The sequence below is a fragment of the Podarcis filfolensis genome (genome assembly GCF_964270895.1).
Source record: "Podarcis filfolensis genome assembly, chromosome: 16".
Lineage (NCBI taxonomy): Eukaryota > Metazoa > Chordata > Lepidosauria > Squamata > Lacertidae > Podarcis > Podarcis filfolensis.
In genome coordinates, this window is record NC_139620.1 from 10,043,899 (window position 1) to 10,065,310 (window position 21,412).

General features: G+C 47.4%; 1 protein-coding gene across 2 annotated transcripts in view; it reads right to left on the bottom strand.

Moving 5' to 3' along the window:
* ASH1L (ASH1 like histone lysine methyltransferase) overlaps positions 1-21,412 on the bottom strand; it is a 73,967-nt gene that overhangs the window by 45,164 nt on the left and 7,391 nt on the right. For both annotated transcript variants that reach the window (XM_083590929.1, XM_083590928.1), the window contains exons 2-3: positions 18,718-19,245; positions 3,152-7,979 (exon numbers count right to left, since the gene is read on the bottom strand). In XM_083590929.1, coding sequence (XP_083447055.1) covers positions 3,152-7,979; positions 18,718-19,143 — 5,254 coding nt within the window. In that variant the 5' untranslated portion in view covers positions 19,144-19,245. The remainder of the gene's footprint in view (positions 1-3,151; positions 7,980-18,717; positions 19,246-21,412) is intronic.

Genomic DNA, 21,412 nt, shown 5'->3' on the forward strand with positions numbered 1-21,412 from the left:
CTGTAGGAGACTCATATGACAACTTTGTCCCTATGTCTGCCATCCACAACACTGGGGGTTCAGTCACCTGCTCATCTTCCAATGTGCCATCATCTGCCAGCAATGCCCTTCTGCATTCCTCCAAGAACAAAGAGAACCAGTCTCTATGCAAAAGAATGGACAAAACTCTGACATCAGAAATGGCACTATTCAAGAGCTGATGAGGGAACATTGCAACGTTCCAGGACATTTAAAAAAATTAAAATATGTTTAAGTATCCAATTTAATAAAGAAGACAAAAACAAAGATATGTGTTAAAAAGGGGGTGGGAAGAAAAATACAATACAAAGCTCACATTGAGAATCCTAGTCATCAATAAAGGTAAAGGTAAAGGTACCCCTGCCCGTACAGGCCAGTCGTGTCCGACTCTAGGGTTGTGCGCCCATCTCACTTAAGAGGCCGGGGGCCAGTGCTGTCCGGAGACACTTCCGGGTCACGTGGCCAGCGTGACGAAGCTGCTCTGGCGAGCCAGCACCAGCGCAGCACACGGAAACGCCGTTTACCTTCCTGCTATAAAGCGGTACCTATTTATCTACTTGCACTTGGGGGTGCTTTCGAACTGCTAGGTGGGCAGGAGCTGGGACCGAAAGACGGGAGCTCACCCCGCCGCGGGGATTCGAACCGCCGACCATGCGATCGGCAAGTCCTAGGCACTGGGGTTTTACCCACAGCGCCACCCGCGTCCCATAGTCATCAATACTTTCCACTAAACTTAAACATGTAAATTGATATAAGCCCTCCAGGTGTCAAAAAACAAATTTGGTGTTTAGAAAAATATATGTTTAAATGTATTGTGTAATAGGCAGTGGTTCTTTATACTTCCAAGCTTGACTTACAAGACTCATAACGAGCACAAGGGTTTGCAACATCCACTTTTGTTGTCCTGCTGTTAATCCCAATACTACAGAAATATATAGCTTTAAAGTACTTGAACATTTGGGAATATAAAAGATTTCATAAGTACAAAATGTATACACAGCTTCAGAGCAAAAAGAACACATCACTGGACATGCCTGAATCATGTGCCTTTTCAGCATTACACTTCCAGAATCTATCATTATTAAGCAGTACCTTCATGCAGAAATATAGTGGACTCCAATGTATCTGAAACAATTTTTGCTGGATCAGTCTCAATTTCAAATCCAGAAAAACATTCTGTATCGATTTTAATGCAATTTCCCATTGTTTAGGTTGTCCAGCACATACTAATTCCCTATTCCACAACTCTCTATGCTGCTGAATACCTCCTTTACAAAGGTCTAACAGGCATTTGTATACAGTAATTTCCTCCAACAAAGCAAACCACCCATAAATAGACACCAACAGATGCTGTAACTGAAGAGACTGTCATTCAGCACTCAATGGCAAATAATATTTATACCACCAAAAAATGACAAAAATTCTCCATCTGAATGTAACAGCTTATCTAATGTATAAATCCCACATTCAACCCATTTCTTACACACACACTTGACATTCCCAGGACATGATGTAAAGGACCTTAGAGTAGCCACCCTGAAAGAAAGGGACTTTCAAAGGGAGGCTGCAGTATGAAACTGCCGAATTACACCGTATAAAAGGGTTCAATGCTATCACATGTGGAATGAATCAAAATAGCACACTGCCTGTGTCGATTGGTTTACCAATGCCAGGATGTCTGTGTCATCAGCGACTGTTTTGCTAATTACCACTGTTTATTGCACACTCTCATTGTCCTTGTACTTTCCACACTTAATCCCCTTCTGATGTCACTGTTTACAATTCCCTTGCCCCATTATGTATGTATATATACTTGCAACTCAGGATAACACTTCCTGCATCTAGCAGAGCGGGCTGTAGACCACAAAGGTTTAATGATTTGTTTAGCCTTTAAGGTGCCACAAGTGACTAACACAGCTACCCCTCTAAAAACAGAGCATGATCTTGAGAAACAGCAACTGGCCATTCAACATAATTATTTCCAATTACTAGGAGATGGAATCACATTTGTATGGTGTCAGGATTATAAAAGACCTGGGATTCTCTCCAGCTGCCACTGGCTCCCCTACAGAATCAGGCCTTTTTCTCCTTTGCTAAGAACATATCCCGCTGCCAGCACACTAGGAAAGAGGGACATGTAGCATTGGTCCTTACACAAATGACCTGATTTGGGGGGTGGGGGTGGCACTGCAGCTCAGAGGCAGAGCTTCTACTTTGCCTTAGTTCAATCTCCGACTCAGGTAGTAGGTAAAGGGGAAAATACCTCCCCCAATATTTTAATCTTATTTATCTATACAAAAACAGTTTTAAAACTGCTTAATATAGTTTTTTTAAAAAATCTAAGCAATCTAAAACAATATTGTTAAAGCATAAATGCAACAAATGTCTTGGAGAGCCACTGCCAATCAGAGTATTAGTGCAGCTGCTTTGCATGCAGGAAGACCAGACTTCAATCTCTGGCATCTCCAGGTAGGCTGGGGAAGATTTCCTGTCTGAAACCCTGGAAAGTCACTGCCCATTGGTGTGGACAATAGTGGACCAATAAGTGTGGCTCACTGTAAGTCAAGAGTAACGGGCTAGATGAACCAACAAGGACCAAACACAAAACTGGGGTAGCATCATAGGCAGGCAAAAAGCAAAAAAGATGAAATGATGACCAGGGGACAGGAGTTACTGCAATATTTTGTTGCTAAAAATCTACTCAAGTAAAGATCTCTTCCCCCTCCCCCTCCAAAAAACCACTGTGTTAAACTCACAACGAACATGGTGAGTTTCCTCCTCTCTTTTTAAATGGACCAGTGGTCTGATCTGGTATACAGCAGTTTCTTATGTTCATTTGGCAGAGTGCATGAAGCCTCTGGATCGACTAGGCTGCTCTGAACCTGGACACACCTGGTCAGCAGGTCAGCCCCCTCTGCTTGATGTACTTCAAGCTCCAGATCTCTGGGAACATGGGCTGGAAAACATCCCCACCCCCAGGCAGGTCTAGATTTGCATACAACTGCTCATAACCCCAGAACCTTCTTTTTCCACCCGCCTGACATGATGACGTGGTGGCAGTTTCAGCCTTGCTAACTCCAGGTGCTGTTTAAAAGATTGCATTGACACACATACAAGAGTAGAGGGCTCTTACCTGACAAGGTTGGCCCTGCCTTCTCCATAGGGGGCAACGTCTCCTTCCGGAGAGGCCGGCTGAGCGAGGCTTCCTGGGGGCCAAAGAGTCCGGAGCCATCAGACAGTTTTTTGCGCCCGCCGGTGGCAGCAGAGCTGGAGACTCGGCAGCTGCCTATTGCACTGGTAAAAAGGTTTGTGTGCTCGTCGCTGCTGACCGGCTCGGAGCTGGGAGTGAACCTCCCCAGAGGCAGGTTGGGCGGAGTGTCTGAGCAGTCTATCTGCAGCGGCGTCTGTAGCCCCAGAGCCAGGGAGGAGTTGGGCTCTGCCGGCTCCCTCCGGACCCACTGCTCTTCCCTCCCAAGCAGGCCTTTCGAAGGGGACAGGTGTGGGCAGGCCATGTGGCAACGGTGTTTCTCCTTATGCTTGTACCTCTCGCCAACGGCCTCCTTCCCAAACCGGTAGCGCTTCAGGGACTCCAGGACGGTTCGGGAAGGGCCGCTGGGCGCCAAGGTGTCAAGGGAGACCTGTGGCTGCTCTGAGGAGGAGCGGTGCTCGCGGTGCTTGTGGCGGTGGCGGTGCTTGTGCTCCAGCATCCAGCCGTAGGCCATCTCCGGTGGGACGCTGGGGTGGTAGGTGCTCATAGAGAGGAGGGGCGCCCGGCTGGCGGTGAGGAAGGCCTCCTGGCGAAGCAGCTTATGCTTCTTCTTGTGGTACTTGGCGGGGTTGAGGAGCAAGTGGCCGGTGTGCATGTATGACGGAGGCGGCAGCGGGGTGGTGAACGAAGGGGAAGGCGGAGGTGGGTAGAGGGTCGGCGGGTACCGCCCGTAATAGCCCAGGCCGATGGGAGCGGCCGCAAGGGGAGAAGGAGAGTAAGGCATGCCGTAAGAGGGGTAGAACCCAGTGCCGGAGAGGGGGAAGCTGAGGCTGTGCATAAAGGGCATTTCCGCCATGGCCTCACGCATTTTGGGCGGCCGGCCTCTCTTCTTCTTCAGGTCGGGCTTTCGGATGTAGTGCAAAGGATCCAGAGGGAAGGTGGGGTGGGAGTAGAAGCTGTTGAAATTGATGCGGAAAATTGTGGGCAGCAAATCCCGGGCGATGAAATGGTGGCTCCGGTGGGTGATCCGGATTTCGCTCAAGCGACTGATCAACTCCTCTAGCTCCGCCAGGAAATCGGGGTCCTGCCTGCCCCGCAGCTGCGGGTACTTCTTCTTCCTCTTCCGCTTCTGCCTCTTCATCTTGTCGTAGGCCAGGTAGTCGTGGCTGCGGCGCTTGCACTTGTGCTTATGTTTCTCTTTGAGGCTGCTCAGGACCGTCGAGGTCTCGGGAGGGACGAGGGAGATGTGGTCGAAGGAGTGCCGCCGCTTCTTCGGGCCGCAGAACTTCTCCGCCCTGTCAGAAGTGCTGTTGTTGTCGGTCCCGATCCCGCTGTCGCTGGGAATCGTCTCGTCGCTGTGGGACTCGCTGATGGGCGACGGAGTGGCTTCCTTCAGCGAGCCGAGTTCGCTCATGTGGGATGGGGAATTGGGGAGAAGAGTTGGTGGGGAGAGCCGCCTCCGGGCCCTCGAGGCCTTCCGCATTGCCAGGGTCTGAACCACGCTTCCCTGCCTGGAGTGGAGGTGCAGATAGGGCACCGAGTTGGGCTCCACAAAGCCCATGTCGCTGCTGACGGGGCTCTGCCCTCCGCTCACCCCAGATGACTGAGAACAAACGGGTGAAGGGAGAATCTCAGGGTTATTTGTGGCGGAAGGGAGCAAAGGAGCCACTGCTTGTCCGAGCGCCGTCCCCGTCGCCTGCTGGGCAGACTTTTCAAGAAGAGTCAAGCTGTCAGCATTAGCGGCCAAGATGCCATTCAGGACAGCTTTCGGCTTCCTGCCTCGCCTCTTTCCTATGTAGATTGTTCCTTTCTTGCTGACGTTGATCTGCTGGCCTAGTTTCGAGCCAAACGTGGCAGCGAGGGTCGACACTGTCGTGTGGAGCTTGGATTGCACGTTCCCTTTATTTGGTTCTGTCGCAGTAGAAGAGAGGATTTGATTCAAGAGCTTCTTCCGCTTCAGCGTCTTCATCTTGTTGATTTTCCTGATGATGGTTTTCATCAGCTGCCCGTTGCTGCGCTTGCTCTCCTTGCGGTCCGGCTCTACCTCAAGGTCAGTCATGTTGCAGGCGCTCGTCTTCCCAGGCTCCTCGGGGCCTCCTAACGGGCTTGCTACTTCAAAGAAATCCTCGCTCTGCCGCTGGTCGCTTTCACAATCCAGCTTATTGGAACTGTCCGCGGTGACAAAGGGCGCCACAGAGAGGACAGGGGGTTTCATCTTGACCCCTGATCTGATCTGCCTCTTCGGACGGCCCCTCTTCTTCGGGAAAGCTTGCTCTGTGAGGCTCTGCTGAAAAGACGGGATCTCCACCTCCGGATGCAGCACTGGAGGTTCTTGCTCTTCCTTTGACTGCACTGAAAACACTTTAGAGGCAGGGATCTTCAGGGTTCGCTTCGGGGGGCCCTCCAGGTGGGGCATCTCTTTGGATTTCGACCTGCCCCTTTTGGACTTGTACATTTCAGGCAGCAGGTCGTCCGAGATGCACCCAACGGAAGCCTGCATGTGAGGACTGTAAAATTTGCTCGGCTCCTTCTCAACACTGCTGAGCAGAGAGAGGGACTGTATGCTACTGGACTTGCTGAGCTTTGGCAACTGGCGCTTGACAAACTCGTGCTGGGCAAAGGAAGGCGGGCCTGCGCTTTTGAAGAGCTTGGCCTGATCTAGGCTACTGTTTGACAGCACGCTGCAAGAAATGTTCTTGAAAAGCTCAGGCCTCCCCAATTCTAGGCCTTTGGGAGGCCGGCAAGTGCTCCTGGAGACTACCTTAGTCCAGCGCGGCTTCCTTCCTTTCCTTTTCTTCAGAGGTGTTGCTTGCGGGCCTCCACCACTACTGCTCAAAGTTTCCACCCCCTGGCAGGGTTTACCTGATGCAGCCATGGCACCAATCTTTAGAAAGGGCTTATTGTTGAACAAACTGGAGAAGCTAACCACCGAAGGGGCAACAGTGGCACGGGTGTTAGAGTCAGTTGCCAGGCTGGGCTTCCTGCCTAAGGTGGGGCTCGGTTTGGGGTCATCGGCATGCACAGCTTTGGAACCGTTTAATTCCCTGCCGACCCCTTTGCCAGCAGCGTGTGAGCCAGGATTCGGCACCCGGTTCATACTTGAGCGCGTGCTGTCAGAGGCAAACGGGGTCTTGCTAATCTGCTCGGAAATTCCTTCTAAGAGCTCAGGCGTGCTATTTAAATGCAGAGGGTTGGAAGCTAACTGAGCCAAGGTTGCTGTGGGGCTACGTGTTAAAGCAGTGACAGAGGCGGCTGGGGAGGGGGAGGGGAGGCCCCCCTCCCCAACAGCACTGAATGGAGATTTGGCTGTAGATACATCAGAAGCGCCTCCTGAAGTCCTGAATTCGGGGGAAGTGCAATACACGGGCAGTTGTTTATCATGCTTGGGTGCTTCAAACGTGCCCCTTTCACTGGACGAGGAGCTGTCCTGCTGACTGCAGGCCCCTTCCTTGCCTCCACCTGACGCTTCTTTTTGAACTGTTACCTTTTCTGGGATGCTTTCTTTACTCTGCCTTGCAACATGCTTCTCAAAAGGCTTACTGCCCACACTGTCTTTCAAGAGGCCTGGCGGCAAAGGACTTTCGTGACTTATGACATTCGCAGAACACCGTTTGAAGGGTTCCACAGAAGGGTGAGCAGCATCTGCCTTCAAAGCCCCCGAGTCCTTATTGGCCAGCCCACACAGACTGCTGCTGGCCCCTGCCATTTTCTTCCCAGAGTCCTTAGCAGCCAAGGCCGCTGGAATGCCAACCCCCGGTGGCTTCTTTCCAGACTCTTTAGTAATCAATCCAATTGGGCTGCTAGCCCCCAGAGGCTTCTTTCCAGCATCTTTATTCACCAATCCGCTTGAAGCACCAAGCCCTGGCAGCTTCTTTCCAGAGTCCCTGCTGACCAATCCGATCGGCCCATCTGACCCTGGATGTTTCCTCCCAGCATCCTTATTAAAAAATACAATTGGACCGCCTGGTCCTGGTAGCTTCTTCCCAGGGTCTTTGTTAACCAATCCAGGTGGACTAACAGTCCCCAGCATCTTTTTCCCAGAATCCTTGGGAAGTAATCCAACCGGACTGTTAGTCCCCAGAAGCCTTTTCCCAGAATCCTTGCTGACTAGCCCAACTGGCATGCCAGACAACAGTGGTTTCCTTCCGATTTCCTTGCTGACCAATCCCATTGGGGAGCCAAGGATCGGTAGCTTCTTCCCACAGTCCTTGCTAACTAGCCCAGGCATGCTGGGGCAAGTCCCTGGTTGCTTTTTGCTCCCAGAGTCCTTGCTGACTAGTCCAGCACCACTACTAACCCCCGGTGGCTTCCTTGCAAAGTCCTTGTTACTCAAAGCAACGCCCATAGTGCCGCTTCCAAGCTGTTTCTTTACAAAGTCCTTGCTCGCCGGCACGGCCACAGCCCCAACCACTGGCAGCTTCTTTCCGGAGTCTTTAGCAAATCCAGAAGCAATTCCCATGAAGGGCTTCTTTTGCTTCGTTTTGGAAGACTTTGACGGAGGGCAAGTTGCAATAAGCTGAGCCAGTTTTTCTGTCACCGTTGGTGCTCCATTAATCTGAGCTCTGTCCTTTGAGTCTGGGTCGCGACTACTGGCCGGAGTGGAAAGTGCTGACTTCCCATAATCGGTCACTTCGGAGCGCAGCGGCGAAAGTTTCTTTGAAAGAGGGCTGCTCTCCCTCGGCCTGCCCTCGGCTGCAGAGCTGTCAGTCGGCGCTGTGGCTTCTCCACTCTTCTTGTACAGCTTTGACGGGTCCTATGCATTTAAAGAAAAAGAATGAGAAAAGCTTTAAGCACCCAGGCATCAGCAAGGGAGCATGCATTCATTGTATCATATTGGTTTGCACTGGCAGGGCTAGGGAAAATATTTCTGAGGTACCAACCCTGTGTGAGCCAGGAGAAGGATCAGATTTTGTTATTTTCCCAACCCCATCTACTGGCAACGCAGACACAGGCCTTTGCTATTTGGTTAATGGGTCGTTTCTGTTTGTGAAGTACTGCAGGGCTGGAAACCAGGGGGCCAAGAGGCATTGACGGTGCAAATATGGGGGGAATGGGGGGAAACGGATCGTACCAACAAAGAAAAGTGGAATTTGGTTTCTACATGCACAAGTCAAACATCTAGTATCTTAAAAAACAAACAAAAACCTGGGGGATCTAAGTGGTTTCTCACAGGCACAGCTGGGAGATAGGATTCAAATTATTAGAAAGAGGAACAGAAATTTGAAGTACCATGGCCTGTACAGAGCTGAGACAATACTGCAGTTACTATGTGTTACAGATATTTTAGAAGAGGAATCATCAACTAGAGGCCCCTCCACCCAGGCTGCCAATCTTAGGGAAGGAAAGGGGGTTAGAGAAGGAGAAGTTATCTTCAGCAGGAGTGGGGAAGGCATGGCCCTCCAAAATTTGTTGGACTTCCCTCTGCATGGCTGGCAGTCAGTGATGATGAGAGAAGCAGTCTATCAACCTTCATAAGGTCATGGCTTCCCCATTCTTGCTCAACGGACTCATTGGCTGGGGACTCTGGGGTGGGAGACAGGGGTTAGAGCCTTTGCCCACACTAACTGCCAACCAGAGCTTTGAAAAGTTTGGAGAACCAAGTACTTGGGACCTTTCCAATGCTGGTTAAAGATTGCATTACTCACCCCACCCACTTTTCACATTTCTCTCATTATTTGAGAACATGCCCATCCCTTATTACTAGGATCATACAATTTATTGACTCAAAGGAATTCTTTCATTCATACATTTCAGTAATTAATATTTCATTCACAGCACCTCAAGCACACTGGGGGATTTCCAGAACACACAGAGAAACAGTCCCTGCTCTGCCAAGGAGCTCGTCGGCTGACTGGAGACATGATTTAGTATATGCAAGCAAGTGTAAGAGACCAGGAAAGGAAACACACAGGGCGCATGGTTCTATAGTTAGGCTGGATGTGCTGGTAGAGCAGCACCAGGTTAATAGCCGCAGGCGTTTATAGGCAACTAAGAGGGTAAGCAGGCAGGCCAGCAAGCGCTGGCTAATAGAACAGTGGCCATTAAAAGGGAGATGGGTTCCTTGCCAGGTCAAAGTAAAAAATGGGAGGCCCAGGAAAGCAAGACTACTTGCTTGTTATTTATTGTATACACCACCATTCTTTTATGGTTAGGCCTTCTAAGATGGCTTACAACAAATAATAAAACTGGCTAAAAAAACTAAAGAAAAGCAGATCCAGGAACCAAAGTCAAGGGATGAATCAAATATGAAAATGGTTGTCAGGTTCAGCAAAAACCTTGGACAAACAGAAATATTATTGTGTGTGAAATAGGGTTGAATCTATGGGTCCCGGCACTCTGCCACACTCTTGATTCTGTTGCACGAATGATCTAAATGGCCCACAGCTTAATAGGCGCTTGCAGTAAGTGGAGCGCCGCAAGGTGCTACTTTGGCCCAAGGTGTGAAGACCTGGGCTCAAATCCCACACTGAGCCATAAGAAGCTCTTTGCCAAATCAAGCTCCCTGTTAGTTTTGCCTACCTTCTGCACAGAGCGGGGTCAAGGACAACATGGGAAAGCAAAATGTAGGCTGATCTGACACCTTGGGAATGGTGCTAATGTAATAAATAAAGGGCAAGTAATTATGTTGATGAAACAAGGCTACAGTGGAAGCATCCATTGGGGAGTAATTTTAAGCACCTGGCAGGGAGGCTTAGTGTTAACAGGGTGGGGCAAGAACATGAAAGGAGGAAAGTTCCTTTCCGTAAAATAATGTCCAAGAAAGTTGACAAAACTCCCAGTGATGTGGGTTTTCCAGCAAATTCTGAATTAGAAAGATTTCCAGAAAACCTTCCTATGCAAATAAGGGTACTTTGCATTGGAAAATATTCAGTTTGCTGCAGAAAAAAATTCTGATGCCCTAATTCAGCATGCTTATTTTACATGCATTTAATAAAGCTAAAAGCTTTGAAATTGCCAAGCCTGCCTTATATTTATTTGCAATCAGCTTCAAGTCATTGTTACGAAATGGAAGATTTTCCACAGAAAAAAACAAAAGCACTTGAAAAACCTCCATGTCGCTAATTAAGCCAATAAAACAAACCAGCACAGCTAGGCAGAAGCAGGAATTGGCAGAGAATTCCCTCATGCTCAGGAATTCCATAAAGACTCCCTTGAAAAGCAGCCTTTGCTTGCTACCTAAACACCAACAGTGAGGGGACCAAACAAACTACCCCAGGGAGCTCCACTGCTGAAAAGTCCTGTCCCAGATAACAAGAGACACTCAGCACAGGGCCTCTGGGAGATCAAGGTATTGCATGGGAGCGGGTGGTCCTTAACGTACCCTGAACTCAGACCATTTAGGGGTTTCGAGCATCTGTTTTCAACTGGCCTGAAGCGGGTTGCACCAGCAGCATCAGAACCACCTGCTTTGCTTATTCAAGACTTCTAAGAAAAGGCAAGAGAAACATTGGCACCTACAGAAAGAAATTTAAATGCAGGCCCTGTGTTTCAGTTATTAGCACTTATAATACTGTTTATAGTTACATTACAAGCAAACCTGAACAAATAATCAGACCATGTAGACCAGAAAGCATTTAAATCATTTTTTTAAACCCACAAGCAGGTAGGAATTAAAATAAGCCAAAGGCCTGGAGGAACAGGTAAGCTCTTACCTGCCCACATAAAAACTTTAACAATCTGCCCCTCAGCTTCTTGAAGGAAAGGTGAGATATAAACACAAAAATTAAATAATGTAAATCTCTTAGGCTTACTGCAGATTGGAGCTAACAGCAGGTCCCTGGCCAAAAGTATGAAAAGGCTAGTGGCAAAAGTTATGGCCTGAATAAATATGGTGCTAAAACCTTGTTGAAGCTAAGCAGGTCTGCATCTGTTCAGCACCTGGATAGGAGTTTGCCAAGGAGAACCAGGTACTCTGCCCTCATGGAAGAAACGTAGGATATAAAACACAAAAAATAATAAATGCTGCCATTCAGAATGTTCCACGGAACAGAATGTCAATCTTTATATTACTTCAGCCCAGTACAAGGGCAGGTTCCCTCAACCTGGTGCACCACAAGTTTTTTTTTAAGAAGTTCAACTCCTCTCAGCTACTGGGCCATGCTGGCTAAAGCTGATGGAAGTTTGGGAGTCTAACAACATCTGGGGGGCAGCAAGTTGAAGGCAGGCTGCTGTAAAGGTAAGCCAGCATTATGATCCTGCTTTGCAGGTGAGGAGTGGAAGCAGAGAGCACAACAGCTTGCCTAAAGCCACCAGTGAGTCTTGGGGCTGAGGTGGGATGCTGCCCAGGAAAGGGGGGGGGGGCTCACAGCTGCTGCTCTTAAGCCACCTCAATTAACGTACAACCTTTAGAACATGGCAGGCTTTGATCTCCTCCCAGGCTTGGGCTTCCCTTCTCATCCTGCCAACTGCTTGCCTTGAACCCTAACCAAGCTCAGTTGCTACTAGAGGCCCTGCTGTGACAGACAGACAGACAGACAGACAGACAGGGTGGATGCCTCTCGATCCTGCTCTGTTGTTTACTTTGAAAGCTGCTGGCGCTGGAGGGATTTTGTAGCAGAGAGAGAGGAGAGGAGAGGAGTCTGGCACCAAGCCCAGCTTTGCCACGGCAGCTGCAATAGTATGTACATTCTTGCTTGAGCCTTACATTTGCAGAGAGAGAAGGGTTTCTGCTTCCTTTGCGTGCACATATGGAACAGGCAGCTGAGGAGGCAGCCACAATCTGCCCTACGGCACTGGAGTCAAAAGCAAGGGCCCATTCTCATTCCCAAAATAGCCACCAAGGGTGCTTGGAGCTCCCTTACATGGCAAAAGGAACAAGCCTTCAAGCTCCTGCCTCTGCACAGTGTAAATGCGCTCAGCGGAGTGCAGCACACTCCCAAGGGAAAAACACTATCCTGACCGGGGCTCCAGAGCTTGTTTGGACAGGTTTCTCCCCCTTTATGCAGTGCTACCCGCTGTGTTCTCTCAGCCCCCAGCTTCATTTTTCTTCCAGACTTAAGCTGGGCCACATACTGAATATTTTACTTCCTCTTGTTGTGGTCAGGGAGGGAGGAGAAAGCTCTCCAAGACAACATGGGCAATGCATAGGCCTTGGAAACTATGCCCCACCTATTCCTAATGCCATTAGGCACTCAGCCAAGGACCACCTTTAAGGCAGCAAACAGAATCCGCTCTGGGGCTTTTAGTGGTCTGGCTCCAGTGTCTTGCCTCCTGTGCTATCAGCATTCTGCTTCCATGGAAAGCATAGCTGGCACTTCAATACTTTGAGGGCAATGTCAAGGCTGCCTGGGTGCTCAAGTCAAGCTGATCCCTAGGGACAATCCCTGTCCACTAAGCCCTATAAACACCATCCTCAGAACTTGCTCCCCAGTACAAGCAACCCATCACTGGTATGAGGACAATGCGTGCCTAGGCTCCTGCCTCCGATCAGGGATTGCCACTCTGGAACTCAGCACTTCCTGATCTGCTGCCAGAATATGGCCCTTGGAGTGGACCACATACCTGCTTCAGGCTCACTTGGACTGGCTGGAAGCTACTCTGCCCTAAAAAGTCCTGGAACATAACTCTTGCCAAGACCAGAGAAAACAATCCCACATCACACCTTCACAGTGATCATCTATGTCACATGTGGGGGACCCTTTGCCTCCCCCAATATGTGTTGCATAACTGCAACTCCCATCAGCCCCAACAAGCATGGCCAATGGCCAGGGATGATGGGAGCTGCAGTTCAGCAACATGTGGGACAAAGGCTCCTCACTTCTGCTCCAGACAAAACCTCTGTGCTTCATCTGTCTGGCCCCTGCTTCATATCCCTCTGTCCCACCTGCAATACCTTCACTTATAGTAACTAACTGCAGGTGGGGGGGGGAGTGTTTCCCAAAGAGAAGCTAATGAAAGATAAGTCTATCAGTTCTTAACCACAGTAACTCAATGGTTAATTCTGCTGAATGCCAGATGCTACTGGCAAAGAAGAGGGGTAGGTGTCAACAACTACCCTCACCATGGTGAGAGTGGTATTGCCTCCTGGTGGATGGCCAGCCCTTCCCACCCTCTATGTTGCTGCAGTGGTGAACCGGGATCATTCCAGTGGTTGTACGGTGGTCCGCATGCAAAGCTTGGCAGCTGTGTGGGCCAAGGAGTCCAAATACCCTTGGAAGTGGAAGGCAAACTGGCAACCTTTCCTGCTCTGCAGTAGAAATGGTAGGCAGGAGGAGATTTGGATACTGCTGCCGAAAGGCAGTTGGGGCACCTTCAAACAGTGGTGCCCCAAATTGGAAAACTCCCTTCATCATCAGGGCTTGACAGGTGGCGGAGTGGCAAACAATGGCTTGTGACATAGCCAGCAAAGCTGTGAAATCCCTAAATAGGGGTTATCACCACCATGCTCTGGTTGTTGCTGCCCAGAGGCACCTGGCTGGTCACACACTGGTAAAAAACCCAGTGCCAGATTAGATGGTGTTTAGGTCTAATCCAGCAAGGCAATTCCCATATTTCTACTAGTTAGAAACCTTCTAACTTCCAACTTGATTTCACTGGGTGGCCCAAAACACAGTGTATTGCACGGACTATTGGACTGATATTGGGGGAAAACAGATTCAGATCCCTTCTTGGCCAAGCAGCTCACTGAGTACCCTTAGCGCCTTGGAGAAAGGGCAGGATGAAAACACATTAATACATATACATATTCTCATTCTCAGTCCCAAACTATAGGGATTAACAAAACTGACCTGCCTTATAGGGTTGCTGTAAAGATTAAGGGAGCATTTGCAATTTACATTTAACACTCTAAAGTGTGAAATATTATGATCCAATATTCAGCTGCATTATCTGAGAAAGGAGGCAATCCCTTCCCTTATATGCCAGGAAAAGCTCTACGGAGCCCTATGGAAATAGCATGCAAATGAGCTGTGGCCCCCTCTGAGCTTCTAACATACTGGAGTCTATGATTCCATTTAATCAGTGCTGTTTCCCTGTCCTGATGTAATTTAAATGATGAATACTGCTGCTACTACTACTAATTATTTATTATTATTATTTATTATTATTATTATTATTATTATTATTATTATTATTAAACTGTCAATAGCAGGATTGGAATGAAATCTGCACAGGGCTGTTGGCAAAAGGCTTTCTGGTACTGGTGGCAGACTCATGCCATCATAAGACACCAACCACAGGGAAATTCTGCCGCACAAGCCATATTAAAATGAAGGGGGATTGCTTAGGAGAGTTACCCAGGAGAACGTGCCCCTTGGGCTCAGGCCTGTGTATCTCACTCTCAGCTGCTCTTAATGGCACCCAGCATCTGCTGCCCAAGATGGTTGCCTCACCCTGCCTACCTTTAAATCTACAGCATCCTATAGAACACACTTTTAGGATTAGCTCTGCGCACAAGTCCAAGTTTATTACGGCCTGGCATCTTCCCGCCCCCCGACTCTTTGAATGCATGTATGCAAACACACACACACACACACAGAAAGAGAGAGAGAGAGAGAGAGAGAGAGAGAGAGAGAGAGAACTCTCAAACCATCTTTGTTTAGGTGTCATGGCAGAGCTTTAGCTGTGAATAAAACACAATTCCCACTCACGCCTTCCTCCCCCTCTTCTTCCCTCAGCAGCTACAAAAGCTGAAGGACAGAAGTCCCTTTTTCATGTATGGGCACCACCATTTGCCTTGTAATTTTCTAGAAGCAGCATCAGCAGCGGAGAGCCTTCTGCAGCATTCACCTGCATAGCCAAGGACACTGCAAGGATCGGAGGATACCTGTGCTCAGCAGTTTCTCGGGAAAACGGAGAGCTTTGAGAGAACAGAAGCAAAGGTTCCATCTTGTTCCATTGTCTTAACTGCATCAACACTACAGCTGTCAATGTGGAGCTTGTTGCTGTCACCTTCGTGACTCCACATCATCTCCAAGACCGGAATAGTATCAACGCTGCTCGGCTATAAATAGGTAGAATATTCCAGTGGCTGTGTTTGCCCATCTGCGCCTCGAGCAACAAACGGCTCTGCTGCTGCAGCTTCTGGATTCTGATTTCCCAGGAAAGCGCAAAAAAAAAAAAGAAAAAATCCAACCCCAACCAATACCTACCAAGTGGCTGAGCATGTTACAAACAAAGACAAAGGAAGGATTTTTTATTTTTTATTTGCAAGGCCTTGGGCAGATGCATTGGTACACAGATTTAAAAAGCAGCCTGCATGGACTATAATAAAAGCACAAACAGGGCTGGGCACATGAGCTATTCCCACTGTGCGAACATCAAATATGGGCGACATTCTGAGAGTAATGTTTTCATTTTTATTATAAAAAAGGCAAGTTTCTAGTCCTCATGGTTGAAAGAACCACACTGCCAGTGCTCTGGAGATTATTGCCCTTGCCTTACAGCTTCTGTCCTAGTTTTTTGAAGCCGGGCCCAGCCTGTAGCATGTGGCTCACTAAGAGGGCACTTCTAAGCATATACAGAGTATATTTCTGTCCCCACTGAGGGGCATGGTTTCTAGATCAGAGGGTGTGGCTGAGAGCCAAGCTTGAACCATAATAATGACCAGTTTAGAAATTAACTACTGGATTAACCCAGGCAGACTAGTGAAGAAAAGAGTCCCAAATAATGATAGATTCCTGACAACTTAGGATAAATGGTATCTCCACTGCACAGAAGGTAGCTATAGAATGCCTGCCAACAAGATGCTCTGTGCACATAAGTGGTTAACAAGAGCGGATGATGACTGACAACACCAATTCAGGAGATACCAAACCTCTGAAACAGCCTTGGCTTCCTGCATGATGTAAATGAGCCCTCACAAAGTCTGAATCAACTCTGATCAACTCTTACTTTTAAAAAAATAAGAAGAATTATGGCATGTTGTCGCCATTTTCTGCCAGCTCCAATATTAAACACACAGCCAGGGAAAAAACCCCAAAACAATGTATTGAAATGCTGCAGTTTCGCACTTTTATCTTTCAATCATTGTTCATGCACAAACACACCTGGACAAAGTTATCCATTAAAAAAACAATTCCAGGAGCAAAACTTCATGCAGTATTTGAGTAACTATTACAAGAGCAATTAAGGACAACAACAATGAAACAGCAGGTCACATACTTCCTTCCATCAGCTTTTCTGGCCCCTCCAGTGATCAGACATAATCATACCTCTTGCTTCACCAGAACTGGAACGTGTATCTTAAACAAACTGAAAGGGGCCCATGTCATTCCCTTTAAATTACTCTTTTGTACCACACAAACCCTGGGTTCAACTTCCAGTCTCATTAGGAAATTCCACCTCAGGGCCTGAGGCAAAAAAACAGGACAGCTATGCCCCCAGGGATAAATAACACTAACAACTTGATAGTTGCTGTCCTTTCATGACACCCAAAATGCACAGCCTTGGGGCAGCTGCTTCACCCATCTTCATGGCAGGGCAGGTCTGACCTCACACTTCCCAATTTATGCTGGGAATAGTTAACTACCTGGTAGAGTTAAAATGCCGCCTTCCTCAACTGAGCGCACTCCAGATGTCACTGAACTAAGACCCCCTATTATCCCTGACCATTGGGCCATGCTGGCTAGGGGCTGATGGAAAATAGAGTCCTACAACATCTAGATCAGCCTTCCCCAATCCAGGGCTGATGGAGTCCAACAACCTCTGGAGCGCCAGAGGTTTCCCCAACTCTGATTTAAAGGATCAGTATAAAAGTGTGCAGGGATTATAAATCTGGAAGAGAATTCCAACCTAGTTGAAGCAAAAGGAGTTCCACGGTAATTAACAATTTAGGTTCCAGGTTCCTAAATGATCACTTATATTCACAGCAACCTGCCTGGAAGTTGTGATCACAAACCAATCCATTAGACATCAGTATAAAAACTTTTCCTTTCTCAGGCCTTTTAGATCTCAGTCTTCTCTTTCAATCTGCATTTTGTTTGTTCTTATATTGATTGTCTTTTATTATTATGCTAAATCCCCCATATGGTAATTATAATCATTATTCTTAGAACAGTTGCCCAATTAAAGATCTCATTTGATCAATCCTATGAATTTTGATTGATCAGCTATGTTTCCATGGCCATGCACAATAGATGTAAAGAAAAATATCCATTTTATTTTCAGGTGATGGACACATGCCTCATCATAAAAGAGGTATTCCCTCCTATGCACAAGAAACAGGGGACTATCACTTCCTAAGATGACCCTTAACATCTGCACCCTTTTTAAAAGAATTCCTCCTTGATTAATTAGGGACACCTTTTGAGTCAATCAAAACTTTAAGTCAGCCTTCCTCAATGCAGTGCCTTCCAGATGTTTTCAGTTCCCACTGGCTCTAATCAGCATGTCAGGAATGATGAGGACTACATAAATTGGGGGAGGCTGGATTAAATGGGCTGAACTCTGCAGCCCCAATCATTAGCACTCGTGATGCCTCACAGAATACAAGAATAGAAAATTTACTACATAAATCTCAACAAATGAGAGGGAAAGAACAGACAAAGCCAGCAAGGGACAAGTGCAAGAGTTGTACTTTCCCCACAATTCCTAATCTGGTGCTACCCTTATAAAGCCAACACTCAAATCAACCCCTGGGGAAATAAAAGAATTACTTCACAACATAAGAACTGAGAAACCAAGAATTTTGCCCTCTTCTAAAAATGTAAAATCAATCCAAAGGCTCACAACAGCCAAACAGATGCCACAATGACTTCCTACAATGACTAGGTTGCGGCTCTACTCTGCTACGTCCAGTAGCAGAATCTGAAGAAGGAGCTGCTGGCACCAAATGGCCCAGCTAACATGGAAAAACATCAGCTAGGACGACGACTGACAGAAAGCAATTTAACCAAAATTACTTCTAAAGTGCCAAAAAGCTGGGGAAGACATGGCAGATTTCGCCAGGCTGCCCTAGTTTCCCCAAACTTTTGCGCTCATTTTGAAAAATGGAATGCTGGCTTCGGCTGCTACTCCTGTCGCTACCAAACTAACATAGCCACAGTAAATACAAGGCTATGGTCTAAACTCATTAGGGCAAGGGCCTCCACTGTGGTGCCTACAGGCACACCAGGATCCCTAGAGGCATTTCCTGGAACCCACAGGGTCTTTCCCCCTGCCCCTGCAAACTAGGCTTCAAATAAGCATTCTACCGTAGCAGGTAGAACAGGCTACATTGTGTGCTTGGTTGCAAGGTGTGTGGCGTTGCACTAATCATCATCATCCTAAAAAAGAAATGGGTCCCATGCAACAGGCTGAGATTTAAAGGTGACCCAAGATTGAAGGCTCCATTAGTGCTCTCTTTCTTCTTCCGCATCTCTTAAAAAAGAAAAATAGGGGGGGGGGGGAATTGGAAGGTTTTTCCCAGATGTTAAATTCTGCCCTTGATTTCAAATTCTGTTTGCATAATTGGTGCCTGCGGAGCTACCGACATCCAGCACCTGTAACCATTTTTGTTCTGTTTTCCCCCACCCACTCCTTTCCCAGATCTGAGAATTGCAAACATGACTCACTTGCTTTGCAGGGCCAGGGTCGCTCTTCTCCTCCATCATCTTCCCAACCTTTTGCACCCTCCTGGGCTGCTTAATAGTGGTCTTTATTGCAGGCCGGCAGACATAGTTTTCCAGGTTCTTAGGGGGTTTCTTAGTTCTCTTGGCTTGCAGGCCAATTTTCAGCTTCAAATTCCCCTCTGAAAAGTTTGTTTCCTTCACAGAAAACTGTTGCTGGGCATCCGACAGACTCTCATCCTTGCCAACTTCATCGCCGCCGCTCCCCTCCGAGCTCCTCTTCTTCTTCTCTTCCTCCTCCTTAGCACTACCATCGAGCTCTGCCTCCCTCCTGCCTCCTGCTGCGCCTGTGGCAACTGCAGAGGGGCTTTTCCCCGAAAACCCTTCAGAACCAGAGCCCAGCCCTAACATAGCAGTATTCTGAGGGTCCATTACAGTACGTGCAGTTGCAAATAATTACTATTACTTTAAAGCAGGTCAGTTGTGTGGTCCATGGACAGATCCTTCCAGAAACTTGCAGCCATCATCTTCTCACTGTGGGAGAAAGGGAAGGGATGACAGTCAGAATATAGACGATTCAAGAGCCACAGGAATACAGATTCTGTGCTGTTTGCTTTCAAACAGAAATGAAAGAAGGGAACACACAGGACCTTGCAAGGAAGTGCACAAAGTTAACAGCCCATCTATACATATTTATTGTAGCCATTTACAATACGCCCCCCCAATTCACTAGTGTAAAGCTTCCCAGGATGGTCGCCTGGAGGTAGTTCTTATTCATCACAGGTGACCAGGTAAGTGGCTATTTACAAACAACCCATGAGCTCAATCTGGAGCCACACACATGCCATGATGTTATCATGGGGTCCAACAAATGCAGGTTGTTCTGTTAATATGGGAAGAGGGGTGAGATCTGTATAGCAATAAGTATTAGAAACTGAATTTATATGGCATCTTTCTTCCATACATTCCAAGTGGCATGCGTAGTTTGTTTCGTAAGTTCTTGTTGTTACGTTTGAAACAGTCATTCTTTTGAAAATCACCTTGGGAGGTCCCGTTATGGGGCAGAAAAGCAGGAAATAAATATTTTAATATGTACATACAGAGCAGCCACTTCCACATAAAAGGGAAAATACTTTTTCAGAAGAGCTCCCTGAACTGGTGAACTGACAGCAGGCTCCGATCCATTGCATAGGAGGACAAGCATATAATGTTAAATGGTGCTTAGAAACAAAGAACAAGTTTCTTGTTCTTGTGGCTGCAGAGATATGTTTGAAGATACAGACAGAAATGTGATAGACATCCAATGTTAAGAGCTTCCACACGGCTTATAAATGCCTCATTTCCCAGTTAACTATTGGTATCTCATGTATTTTTACGTCTGACGGAAATTCTCACTAATTATGACTTTCCTCTTTTCCACCTAAAGCTTATTTTATTTAGGCAGCTGTCAGTCTGGTTTGCCAAACTTACAAAGACCGCTGCATAATACTTGTTACAGCTGTAATTGCAATACTGCTATCTAAGTGTTTCTATAGTGGTATTTAAGTGTTTGTTGTTAAATGCCTAGGGCACTCCTCCTTCATTCATCCAGACTGAGTTCTGATGCACAAGTCCCTGAGATGCCCTCTAGTGGTCTCCTCCTATAGTATCATTTTTCACCAGGTGAGCTGAGGCAGAAACCCTGTGATTTCCAACGCAACAGGGATGGCCACAGTACCGCAAGTCTTAGAGCAGGCATAGGCAGACTCGGCCCTCCAGATGTTTTGAGACTACAGTTCCCATCATCCCTGACCACTGGTCCTGTTAGCTATGGATGATGGGAGTTGTAGTCCCAAAACATCTGGAGGCCGAGTTTGCCTATGCCTGCCTTAGAGCTACACATCAAAAACCAAGTCACCAGACACAGTCACTGCTTCTTCTCCAATAATCCCCTCTCCAGCTCCAAACTCCTGCCCACTGCTTCCTTCTGAACACATTTCTTAATATTTATGATTAGCATGTGAGGTGGAGTGGGGTGCATGACTTGGAACACCTGGAATGTATTCTTATTTGACACATACAAGGCACATTTGGTAATAGATAATAATAATAATAAATTTTTATTTATACCCCGCCCTTCCAGGATCAAAAACTGGGCTCAGGGCGGCTAACAACAAATTTAAAACACTTAATTGTAAAAGCAGCATAAAATACAGTATAAAACATGAATAACAATAAAATTCAAAGTTCAGAAATCAATTTAGGGGAAATCCATCTAATAAGCATTAGATAATCACCAGGGCTAGCTGGCTGAATTAGTCCTACTTGGGCCAGCAAGGAGGCCAGGGGAGAATTAGCTGTGGGGTCTCAGAGTGGGTAATCTTCATAAAAGGGGAGGGGGAGGGAAGAGAAGGGAAGGGAAATAAAAGATCAGGCTGAATTCAAATTAAAGGCCAGGCGGAACAGCTCTGTCTTACAGGCTTGACGGAAGGAGGTTAAATCCTGAAGGGCCCTACTCTCATGGGACAGAGCATTCCACCAGGTCGGAGCCATCACTGAAAAGGCCCTGGCGGAGGATAGTCTGACTTCCTTAGGGCCTGGGACCTCTAAACTATGGTTATTCATGGACCTTAAGGTCCTCTGTGGGGCATACCAGAAGTAAGAGCTGTTCGACAGTGAAACAAACTCACTTGGGAGGTAGTGTTCTCCTTCCTTAGAGGTT